The following is a 13,394-nucleotide window of genomic DNA, read 5'->3' on the forward strand; positions in this document are numbered from 1 at the left end:
GATATTGCTATGTCTTGCAACAGTAACAATAAAAAAGGGATCAGAGCATGTGCTCTTTTACCATAGATCACAGGTGTCAAAGCCAGTTCCTAGAGGGCCGCAGCTCTACACAATTTAGTTCCAACCCTGCTTCAACACACTTAAGCTGTGGTCACACTGTACTTTTCTCCCCATAGACTTCCATTCATACGCACGTTAATGTGTCAGACCGTACATGCAAGCTCGTGTGACAAGTTTTGCAGTTCGCTGCATTGCAAAGTTCAAGCTTGGTGAATTCTGACCTGCGAAATTGCATCACTTGACTGTGCGAGACCAATCGAGGATAAAAACATGACCTTTCTGGACAGAAATTTAAAACTTGCTTTTTTAAATGTCTAAAAATCTTGTTTAGCAGCGCTGTACGAGAGAATATTGCAAGCTCAAACTCTAGTGTGACCGCAGCATTACCTGTTGGTTTCAAACAAGCCTGAAGGACTCAATTAGTTTGAACAGGTGCGTTTAATTAGGTTTGAAACTAAACTGTACAGAGCTACGGTCCTCCAGGAACTGGCTTTGACACCTGTGCTATAGATGTAAACATTAGATGTCACACAGGCTATTGGAGTGAATGTGTCAACAGAGCCACCATCTTGGTACAGGGTAGCTTACAGTGTATACAGTTGAAGTCAGAATTATTAGCCCCCCTGTTTATTTTTTTCCCCAATTTCTGTTTAACGGAGAGAGTATTTTTTCAACACATTTCTAATCATAATAGTTTTAATAACTCATTTCTAATAACTGATTTATTTTATCTTTGTCATGATGGCAGTAAATAATATTATACTAGATTTTTCAAGACATTTCTATGCAGCTTAAAGTGACATTTAAAGGCTTTAAACTAGATTAATTAAGTTAACTAGGCAGGTAAGGGTAATTAGGCAAGTTATTGCTTAAAGGGGCTAATAATTTTGACTTTAAAATGGTTTTAAAATATTAAAAACTGCTTTTATTCTAGCCGAAATAAAACAAATATGACTTTCTCCAGAAGAAAAAATATTATCAGACATACTGTGTAAATTTCCTTGCTCTGTTAAACATGATTTGGCAAATATTTAAAAAGGAAAAAATAGGGCTAATAATTCTGACTTCAACTGTACATTTAATTATAGCTGCTTTGAGAACATTTAACACATAAATCATCACACACTGTACATTTAGGTTGAAGTGCATGCTTTTTAAAGTAAAAGTATCAGTATCGGTATTAATATCGGTGATTCTGACCCTGTATTTACTTGGCATTGGATCGATACCAAATTTTGCAGTTATTGCCCAGCCTTCCCCAAGCTGTTGGTTGTCTGTGGTTCCCAGTTACAATTTAGGAGACTGTTCATATTTTTGCCGCGCCATAGAGCGCCATCTGAATAATTTCATTTTAAATAACACGTGAATGTGCGTGTCTGGTGTGTGTTACTTCCGACTGTCCGGATGCCAACAGCTCAAAAGTAGTAGTAGTAGTTCTAGAATACTAGACTTATTTTTTTACGAAAGTTTGAACTTTGAGAGTGTTTAAACAAGAGAGAAAAGTGTCAAAATGTCAATGCCTGTCTGAGAAAAGAATATGAAGTGTGTAGTGAGAGGTTTTACAGCCTTAACCCTTTAGCCAGCGCCCCGACGAGGACGCACTGGGGCGCTGTTTTTCCACATGTCAATGTTTATGAATAGATTACACCAAAAAGAACACAAGTAATCATGTCTATCTTGAAAAAACTGTACAATGAGTTTAAAGATACAACCCTTAAGCACCCATTGCAGCTAGTTGTTTTTCAATGAAAAGCTTATAAATTCATTCACGCATTCATTGCTGTACACCATGATTTATTTTGAAAGGTATGAGTCCACAGGAAAACATCCTATCAAGCACATTTAGTCCACCAACACAATAGTGTTGAACTATGGATGGTTATTCATTTGTTTATGTCACAGTTTCTGCCGGTGACCTATTGTTTACATCGTTTTACCATGGTACGTATACGCGAAAACGGCGTCTTTGTAGTAAAAGGCAAATCTATGTCATAGCTTACAGTGTTACAGATAAAATGAGACTACAAACTGAATAAAAAGTCAAAGTTATAGTTACTAAAATCTAAACAAAGCTGCTATCGATAGTCACTGCTATTGATCAGTCACAGAAGTTACTTCCTACTTCCCAGAAGTTTGACTGACAGAGAAACGAGCCAATGGCTGCATAAATTTTGATCTTATTGGTCGGCTGTCAAGTTATTGCACTCTATTTGCTGTTACTGGCTCAGTGAGCTGTCAATCATCACGCGATGCACCTGCCGTCTGCTCGCACAGTAAAGAAAATTATATAACATCTATTATAATTGTAAAAAATAAAGCTAACTACTTCGCGGATTTCGCCTAATGTGGGTTATTTTTAGAGCAAAACTCCTGCGATAAGCGAGGGGCTTAAAGGTAAAATAAATGTACAATTGAAATTGCTGAACAAAATAACCCAAATGTGCCCTCCTTTCCAGAATAATTTTGACCTACATAATCTTAATTTTAAAGCCACCAAATAGGGAAGGATTACGCCCAATCTGGCAACACTCTGCCAAGCAGATGCTTCAGTGCTTCAGGGCATGCGTAAGGAACATTTCTGGCCTAAAGCAAAAGTCTCCATTTGAGAAACAATTGAAATATTAAAGACATCTCAGAGATTTCACTTTCCTATAAATGAGTTCTCAGTGTGTGCGTATGTGTGTGTGTACCTGTGTGCTGAGTGGTTCTCCGTTGCGCAGCCAGCGATATGTGGGTCTGGGCTTTCCTGTGGCTCGACACTCCCAACGGAGCTGCTCTCCGCTGTCCAGTTGAGTGTCATTTATCATGCTGATCCACTGCGGCAGAGCTGTGCAAGAACACAGAGGAGACAAGATCACAGCTCAACAATAAGTACTTTTTCCCCTTCAGATTTGTACTTGTCCTGCTGTAATAAGCAATACTCACGCTTTGGGACAGAAAGAGAGACAGATGTTGATTAAACATTATTGTGATACTGATTTTATGCAAGGATTCTGTACATTATAAGTTATTATGTTGTTATATATTAGATACGTTCTGCTTTTGTTCAGATTTGCTCAGATGTGTTTCCAATTAAAACAGAGCAGTGTTTCATTTCTGAATGAATCTGTGTTTTGAATTAATCAATTGAACCAATGGCTCAGTAAGCAACTCATATTAAGAGTTGATTACTTCATTGCTTGAATGAATCAAATGCATGCATGATTATGTGACTTACTTTGAGTTACATTGAATTATTATGACTATAAAGTAGTTAAAACTAGTAGTCTAAAACTTGTTTAAGCCTATCTATCTATCTATCTATCTATCTATCTATCTATCTATCTATCTATCTATCTATCTATCTATCTATCTATCTATCTATCTATCTATCTATCTATCTATCTATCTATCTATCTATCTATCTATCTATCTATCTATCTATCTATCTATCTATCCATCCATCCATCCATCCATCCATCCATCCATCCATCCATCCATCCATCCATCCATCCATCCATCCACCCACCCACCCATCCATCCATCTATCCATTCATCTATCTATCTATCTGACAGTGGCTTAGACTGGCAGCATATTATTTGCTACTCTCAGTACCATACAGCAGGGCATGTACTGTATTTTACACCTTAATGTTAATTGTGGCATTTTCATGGTATTCGTCTTATCTGCTTTTTCGATCGATAGAAAATAAATGTGATTTAGTGCGTAGCATGTTTTTTTTTCCAGTAACAATATTGTTTATTGCGCGTTTTAATGTAGCTTTGCAGCTATCTGTCAACTAGTAATCATTAGAGTAATAGTAGCAGGGTTTCAGCAGGTTTCATCAAGTCAAATTTTAAACATTTAAGACCCTTTTAAAACCATTAAGAATGAAATTTTAGACTTATGCAGGGTTAAGATTTTTTCGAATCGCCTGGTTTTATTATGAGAAATCGTGTCATTGTTTTGATTTTTTTTTTCCTGATTAGGGAATTAGATTTTTTGGAATTTGCTGTAAAAATGTCTAACAGCTGTTGTGAATTGTATCTCTTTGCAGTAAAAAAACAAACAAACAAGCAAAAAAAATTATAAAAAATAAGGTTTTATTTAGATATATTGTTGCTGATTAGATGGATGCCGGCCCAATTGAGTATAGCTTTACTTGGACAAAACAAAATTTAGACCTGTTTCAAATGATTTAAGACACAAATCTCTGTGAATTTAAGACTTTTTAAGGCCTAAAATTTAGTTTTTGAAATTTAAGACATGTTAAGAATTTTTAAAACCCAGCGGACACCCTGAGTGGATTGAATATCTGTTAACACTTCAATTTGTGGTCCTGCAAAAGACATTTTACTGACTATTTTATCCAATTTTCAAAACATAATTTACTAATACTCTTGATTTACACTCTCAAGCACAATTAAAGTACCAACAGGGTGCTTTTGTAGAGATACAGTACCATAGTAAAACCATTAAGGGGTCCCACAACATGTTCTATGGCTTAAGACATATACACAGTCGGTTTTATTTGCTAGAAACAATACAGATAACTAAATCATAACATGAAATATTCACTGCTAAAATATAACATTTGATAACTGCAAATGCTACATTTTTATAGAATAAAATGCCTTGACATCCAACTGTTGCTCCAACTGTTCCTACACTATAAAACTTTGTTAACATGCAATTTGTAGGTAGCCTGTGTCGCATTGTCCTTTCTGCATGAATATGGATGAGACGATCAGTGGGGAGTGTTTTCATTAAAAATGACGAGCAGCAAAGTTCTGAAAGCGGTGGACCTTTTAGTCCTCAGCATGCAGAGGAATGTCTCTGCATTTCATCTCAGCAAAAAAAAAAAAAAAAAAAACACCAGTCAAATGTTTGGAAACATTTACTCACTGCTCAATAATAGCATTTTACATATTTTTAGCAGGATAATAGTCATCTGCTATGAGACAACACACATTGAAGGTTATGAATGGAACTAAGGATACTGTACCACAAATCATTTGATTTCTATTATGACAAGTATTATTACTTTTAGAAGCAATTAGAGTTATGAATTTTATCTGGAGGTTATAGAAAAAAGATGTCAACATCTTATGAGCATACATTAATGTAACTGTCATGATCTAACCTTTATAGAATGCTGGAAAACATTCACTTTCACTTGGACTACCGTTCTGCCACCAATTGAACTACAACTCCCTCCAGGCACCACAAACACACACCTGTCCATGGTTCTCCGTTGATTACACACATACACACAGCTGGGAGTTACTCAAGACTGATTACATGGACCATAACAGCACACACACTCAAAGACATTGCTGAGTCTTGTTGGTACATACACAGTAACATTACGAATCGTTTTCCGTGAGTAGTCTCTCTGTTTTTTTACCCTTGTCTTGATTTATTGTTTATCCTGCCTGCCGCCTGTTTTGACCATTTTCCTTTTATCTGACTATGCTTTTGGATTTCCCTGTATGTTATCGTTTGCTCCTGATTGTGACCACTGCCTGTCTGACCATTCTCTGTGTAATAAAGTACTGCACGTGGATCCTCAACTCTGTTGTCCAGTGTCCTCAGTTACAGTGACGATCAAAATCATATGCAGTTAGCCACATCAGGATTAATATAACCACCCAAAAGACTCACCATCCGGCTAACACTCAAAACACACTAAAAGCTGAATAGTGACATGCCAAAAACCTTCAGAACTCACTAAAAAGATGAACTCTAACAGCAACATTGTTAGGATTCCCTAGCAGTTGAAAGAAACATGTTAAAACCTATTATATACTGTAATAGCAAGTAATACCAAAACATTAAAACACAAAACAAATAGTACAATACTAAGAACACTCAGATTACCCTAAAATTTAAACATTCATTCATTCATTCATTCTCCTTCGGCTTCGTTTCTTATTGATCAGGGGTCACCAACAGCGGAATGAACAACCGACTATTCCAGCATATATTTTATGCAGCGGATGCCCTTCCAACTGCAACCCAGTACTGGAAAACACCCACACATACACTTTCATACACAATTGTTAACCCAATTCACCTATAGCGCATGTATTTGGACTGTGGGGGAAACCTAAGCACCCGAAGGAAACCCCCAAGCAAATTCCACACAGAAATGGCAACTGGCCCAGTCGGGACTCGAACCAGCGACCCTCTTGCTGTGAGGCGACAGTGCTAACCACTGTCACCGTGCACCAAAATTTAAAGCACTCAGAATAATCAACAAACCAATTATCAACATGTTAAGAAACATAACATCTATACAGTTAATGGCAACATTATTAGCCCTCATGTGAAGTTCGTATTCCTTCTTAACAGCACTTGGGAAATATTGTTTTAAATAATTAATATTTACCACAGAAGTGGGACCTGATTTGATTCAGTGAATATCGATTTGTTTAGTGATATAATAATGCTATCGTAAGGGTGGCACGATGGATCAGCTGTTAGCACTGCAAAAAGGTTGCTGGTTTGAGTCCCGGCTGGGTCAGTTGGCATTTCTGTGTGGAGTTTGTATGTTCTCCCCGTGTTCGAGTGCATTTCCTTCGGGTGCTCTGGTTCCCCTCACAATCCAAAGACATGCGCTACAGATGAATTGAATAAACTAAACTGGCCTTAAGGGGTGACGCGGTGACAGAGTAGGTAGTGCTGTCGCCTCACAGCAAGAAGGTTGCTGGTTTGAGCCTCAGCTTGGTCAGTTGGCATTTTCTGTGTGGAGTTTGCATGTTCTGCCAGCGTACGTGTGGGTTTCCTCCGGGTGTTCCGGTTTCCAAGTCCAAAGAAATGCGGTACAGGTGAATTGGGAAGGCTAAATTGTCCGTATTGTATGAGGGTGAATGAGTGTGGATGGATGTTTCCCAGAGATGGGTTGCATCTGGAAGGGCATCTGCTGCGTAAAACATGTGCTGGAGACGTTGGCGGTTCATTTTGCTGTGGTGGCCCCGGATTAATAAAGGGACTAAGCCGAAAAAAAAAAAGACTGAAACTGGCCTTTGTGTTTGTGTGTATGTCTGTGTCTGTGTGTGTACATGTTTTTGTGACATATCAGGACACAAATCCGTATAATGACATGGGTATGACATAGGTATTACAAAAAGGAGGTGAAATACGAGAACATTGGTGACGTCCTAATTTCCCAAAAAGCTTATAAATCACACAGGATGAGTTTTTTAGAGAGTAAAGCTGCACAGTCTCCTGTGATGGTTGGGTTTGGGGGTAGGGTGGGGGCAATACAATATACGGTTTGAACAGTATAAAATGAATGGAAATCTATGTAATGTACCCACTTTTCACAAAAACAAACGTGTGTGTGTGTGTGTGTGTGTGTGTGTGTGTGTGTGTGTGTGTGTGTGTGTGTATGTGTGTGTGTGAATGACTGTTTATGGGTGTTTTCCAGTACTGGAATGTGGCTGGACGGGTATCCAAGGTGTAAAACATATGCCAGAATAATTGGCAGTATGTTCCGCTGTGGCGACCCCTGAAATAGAGACTAAGCCGAAGAAAAATGAATGAATGAACAACACTTTTGTGGTTGCCTGCTGTATATAACACAACCATGTTTATAAAGTGGAAGTTGTCATATTTTCTGAGTAATCCAGCTAGAACTGGCAACCTAGAACTGAAAGTCTAGAATTGTTTTTTATTTTGTATGCGCTGCTTTAATACTCTCTGAAATAATCATTAACAAATTCTCAATTTACCTAAGCGAGCAGAGACAAAGGGTCATATTTATTAACAGTTTCTTCAAGTTCATTAAAAAAGATTCATGAAAGTCACACAGTGAAACATTAGTGTTAATTAGTGATAATTGCTTATTTTATTGTATATGCTTTTTATACAATAATGTACTTTTATATTTAAATGAATCACTCAACATCACTTACTAAGATTTGCATCTTGCATCTGCACTATTATCTAACATATTCATTCATTCGTTAATTTTCCTTCAGCTTAGTCTCTATTTCAGAGGTCCCCACAGCGGAATGAACCGCCAACTATTCTAGCATATGTTTTATGCAGTGCATACCATTCAAGTCGCAACCCAGTACTGAGAAACATCTATACACACTCATACACTATGACCAATTTACACGAGGAGAACATGCAAACTCCACACAGAAATGCCAACTGGTCCAGCCGGGACTCGAATTAGCAACCTTCTTGCTGTGAGGCGACAGTCCTAACCACTGAGTCACCATCTAACATATTCAATTCTTAAATGCATAGCCTGTTTTGTGCTGTTAGATCACGCACACCCTTACAGCATTGCCTAAGTTGTTCACAATCCAATTTGCACTGCATTAGACAGTATGAAGAGAAGCTGACTGCACCTCTGTTCTTTAATTCGCTCATTGTCAGTAGAGTCTCTCGCAAAACTTCAACCTCCCATCTGGCTTTGGGACTGTTCTCTCACATTAATTTGGTGTTTAGTAAATCTGTCTGGAAGTTTGTCGGGTTTTCTGCTGCTTGTGGCATTCCCAACATTTGCAATTGTTTTGAAGTGGAAATGTGCAGAAAAGCTTTGACAAACACGCAACTTAAAATCAGCATGAAATGGAAGTTAAGTTTGTCCTTTTTAAGTCTTAAAGGGCCGGTGTCCTGAGGAGTTTAGCTCCAACCCTAATCAAACACACTTGAACCAGCTAATCAAGTTTTTACTAGATATACTAAAAACTTCCAGGCAGGTGTGTTAAAGCAAGTTGGAGCTAAACTCGGCAGGACACCGGCCCTCCAGGACAGACTTTGGACAGCCCTGTAACATTGTGACATTCATTCAATTGAAGCTAAATGATACAAAACATTCAGCGCACAAAACAAATGGTACCATACTAAGAACAATTAGATCACTCTAAAAATTAAAGAGAAACATTCTGAAGGAAAAAAAAACAACAACACATCTCTCTTAGCAAAAACCAATGTGGCAAAAGCGTTCAGAATAATCAACAAACCAAATATCAAAGATCTGGCGCATATATGGTTGAAGTCAGAATTATTAGCCCCATAAGATTTTTTTTTTCTTTTTTAAATATTTCCCAAATGATGTTTAACAGAGCAAGGAAAATTTTCACAGTATGTCTGATAATATCTTTTTCTTCTGGATAAAGTATTATTTGTTTTATTTTGGCTAGAGTAAAATAAGTTTAACATTTTTTAAAAAACATTTTAAGGTCAAAATTACTAGTCCCTTTAAGCTATTTTTTTTCCGACAGTCTACAGAACAAACCATCATTACACAATAACTTGCTTAATTACCCTAATCTGCCTAGTTAACCTAATTAACCCAGTTAAGCCTTTAAATGTACCTTTAAGCTGTATAGAAGTGTCTTGAAAAATATGTAGTCAAATATTATTTACTGTCATCATGGCAAAGAGATCAAAGGCACCAGAGATCGCTGTGGACTGACTGACTGACTGACTGACCGATCGACTGATTCCCCACCCACCACCTTTCCTAAACCCAACCAATGGTGTTTTCGAAAGCACCGACTCACCCGTTTTTTTTTAAATATTCCCCAAATGATGTTTATTAGAGCAAGAAATTTTTCACAGTGTTTCCTGTAATATTTATTCTTCTGGAAAAAAATGTCTCAGTTGTTTTATTTCAGCTAGAATGAAAGCAGTTTTTATTTATTTGTTTTTAAAAACCATTTTAAGGTCAATATTTTTCTCACGATCAGCAGTGATCTAACATTTGCAGATCTCTGGAGAACTACAATTCTGCCGCCTGACACGACCATTTGCCTGCTTTTGACTACGCTCTTGGATTTCCTGTATGCTCCTGTTTGCCCCTATTTTGACCGTTGCCTATTCTTTGTAACAAACTTAAACTCAACTCTGTTGTTCCAGACCCTTACGTGACAATTATTACCCCCATTAAGATATATATATATATATAGAACAAAATACTTGCCATTAATGACTTGCCTAATTACGCTAACTTGCCTAATTAAAACCTTGTTAAGCCATTTAAGTGCACTTTAAGCTGAATACTAGTATCTTGAAAAATATCTAGTAAAATATTATGTACTGTGTCATGGTAAAGATAAAAGAAATCAGTTATTAGAAATTAATTATTAAAACTGTTATAATTAGAAATGTGTTGAATTTTTTTTTCCTTTAAATGGAAATTGTGGAAAATATGCAGGGAGATAAATAATTCTGAGTGTACATTTAAAAATAACAAGAGCAAATTTTGATTTCATGCCAACTTTAAATTACAGCTCTTGAAGAGTGTTATAAATCTTACTGCCTCCATCCATTCAATCCACCATTCCTCACTCCAGAACCATAGTAGGGACAATAATGCCAGGCCACAGCCTCGAAAGGGATGCACATCCCTGCCCACTGGCGGCTTTTGACTCATTGCTCACCCATGACACGTTTGTCGATTTGCAGCTGCTGCACGTGACTTATAATTCACACAAGCTCCGACAGACAACTAACCCTCACTGAGAGAGAACCTAGCTGAAGGCAAGCCTTCAATCACATCTGTCGGAGAAAGAGGAGCATGCAGACTGGATTGGGTGCATGCAAATTGTAAGAGTAGACATGTGTCTGGAATACAGTTCCCAGGTAAGACCATAGCCGTGTGCCTCATTGTGGATTTTGACATTTGACAGACTAACATTTGGGCATGCTGTTTTTTTAAAGCCAAGATTGAATGTTCAGAACTCCTAATGCACTGGTTTGATTTTTTACTTTTTGCCTGCCATTAACAAGATATCTTGTCAGTAAAAGAAGCAATGAAATCAAAATGTACTCGTCTTACTTGTATGTATAGAGTTGAAGTCTAATTATTAGCCCCACTGTATATTTTTCCCCAATTTCTGTTTAACTGAAAGAAGATTTTGATTTTTTAATACATGTCTACACATAATAGTTTTAATGTCTAATGACTGATTTATTTTATCTTTGTCATGATGACAGTACATAATATTTTATTAGATTTTTAAGATACTAGTATTCAGCTTAAAGTGACATTCTAAGGCTTAACTAGGCAAGTTAGGGTAATTAGGCAAGTCATTTTATAATGATGGTTTGGTCTGTAGACAATTGGAAACAAAATATTGCTTAAGAGGGCCAATAACATTGACCTTAAAACGTTTTTTCAAAAATTAAAAACTTTTTTCATTTATTCATTTTCCTTCAGCTTAGTCCCTTTATGCATAAGGCATCACCACAGTGGAATGAACCTCCAACTTATCCAGCATTTGTTTCACACAGCGGATGCCCTTCCAGTTGCAACCCATTACAGGAAAACATCCATAGACACTCATTTACACACATACACTATGGCCAATTTAGTTTATTCAATTCACGTATACCACATGTCTTTGGACTGGCGGAAACCGGAGCACCCAGAGGAAACCCATGGAGAGAACATTCAAAATCCACACAGAAATGCCAACTGACCCAGCCAAGACTCCCCAGCAGGCACACAACATCATAAGACGTTAATATTAGTTAGATTTAGGTCATGACGTCAGGTGACCAAAATTCAATGTCTAGCCAGTGTCTAAGGACAACGTTATTTTGATGTCCAATAACGACGTCAAATTAGGTTGATGTTTGGTTGGTTTTAGGTTGTGTTGGAAAGTGACCAAAATCCAATGTCTGATAGATGTAATAGTGGTAACGTACACACAACGTCAAGGTGTAACATGTTTAGATGTTGATATTTGGTTGATTTTAGGTTGGGCATTGATTTTTGCCTGACATTGGGTTCTGACATCCACCCGATTTTCATTTCCAAACAAAATCCAAAATCTCCACAACATTGCGGTACAACATCAATATGAAGTCATGTTGACATCCTGTGCCTGCAGGGTCAAACCAGCAACCTTCTTGCTGTGAGGCGACAGTGCTAACCACTGAGCCACTGTGTCGCCCAAACATATTTCAAAGAAACTCATGAATGATGGAATGATGCCCTAGTCTTGTTTCGAACCTAACTAGTCAATCAGGCATATGATTTATTAAGTCATTGTAAATTTCAACCATAATCTATTAGTGTGATTTTTTTACTCAGATGTGGCCTGTGACTATAAGATTTAAAGCAAATTTAAACCATTTGGAAGAAGAAATTAAAAATTTTGCTGCTTTAAAAATTATTATTCATTCATTTGTTCATTCGTTCAATCATTCATTTTCTTTTTGGCTTAGTCCCTTTAATAATCCGGGGTCGCCACAGCGGAATGAACCACCAACTTATCCAGCATATGTTTTCACGCAGCGGATGCCCCTCCAGTCACAACCTAGTACTGGGAAACCATACACTCTCACATTCACACACATACACTATGGCCAATTTAGTTTATTCAATTCACCTATACTGCATGTCTTTGGATTGTGGGTGGAAACCAGAGCACCCGGAGGAAACCCCCACCAAAACGGGGAGAACAGGCAAACTCCATACAAAAATGCCAACTGACCAAGCCGGGACTCTAACCAGTGACCTTCTTGCTGTGAGGCAACAGTGCTAACCACTGAGCCACCGTGTCACCCTAACAAAGATTAATTGAGCCTAATTATTTATTAAATGAAGACCATACAGTGTTATTTTAGATTTTATACCATAATATTGTAATATTCTACTAAAAAAACATAAAGCACTGTTAATATCATTTTTATCTGCCCCTACATTTTTTTAAATAAAATGTTTTATACATATTTTTAGAATTCATCCCGAACAGTTACTGAAGTCATATTGTGAAATTATATTCATATCACAACATATACCGCAGAAATACAAAATATCACAATGTCAGTTCTTTCCAATATCGTACAGCTAAAATAGCATTACAGAAATCTTGTTCTTATGTGTTTCATTTATGTTCATTCATTGATTTTCTTTTCCGCTTAGTCCCTTTATTAATCTGGGGTTGCCACAGCGGAACGAACCGCCAACTTATCCAGAATATGTTTTCATATAATCACTGGAAACATCCACACACTTATTCCCACACATGTACTAAGGACAATTTAGCTTACCCAATTCACCTATACCATATGGGGAAAACATGCAAGCTCCACACAGAAATGCCACCGTGACGCCTGTTACATTTACGTTTGACTAACAAATATCAATCACAAAGTATAGCAGTTCAATTATGTCAAAAGAATCGAAATGTATGCAGCTTTTAAATCCAATCAGAATACATAAATTTTATTTGTTAGGCCTAAATATATATTTTTTTTAATTTATCACCTATTAAATTGTTACAAAAGTCCATGTAACTATATTTTTTGGGATTTTTCTATACACTGTAAAAAAAAATATATGATCAATTAGTCATGACAAGATATGTTTTTAGTTCAT

At 37.1% G+C, this 13,394-nt stretch overlaps 1 protein-coding gene across 2 annotated transcripts in view; it reads right to left on the reverse strand.

Moving 5' to 3' along the window:
* cntn5 (contactin 5) overlaps positions 1-13,394 on the reverse strand; it is a 519,869-nt gene that overhangs the window by 131,633 nt on the left and 374,842 nt on the right. For both annotated transcript variants that reach the window (XM_056477908.1, XM_056477906.1), the window contains exon 11: positions 2,751-2,887. In XM_056477908.1, coding sequence (XP_056333883.1) covers positions 2,751-2,887 — 137 coding nt within the window. The remainder of the gene's footprint in view (positions 1-2,750; positions 2,888-13,394) is intronic.

This window comes from Danio aesculapii, chromosome 18 (genome assembly GCF_903798145.1).
Source record: "Danio aesculapii chromosome 18, fDanAes4.1, whole genome shotgun sequence".
NCBI classification, from domain to species: Eukaryota; Metazoa; Chordata; class Actinopteri; order Cypriniformes; family Danionidae; genus Danio; species Danio aesculapii.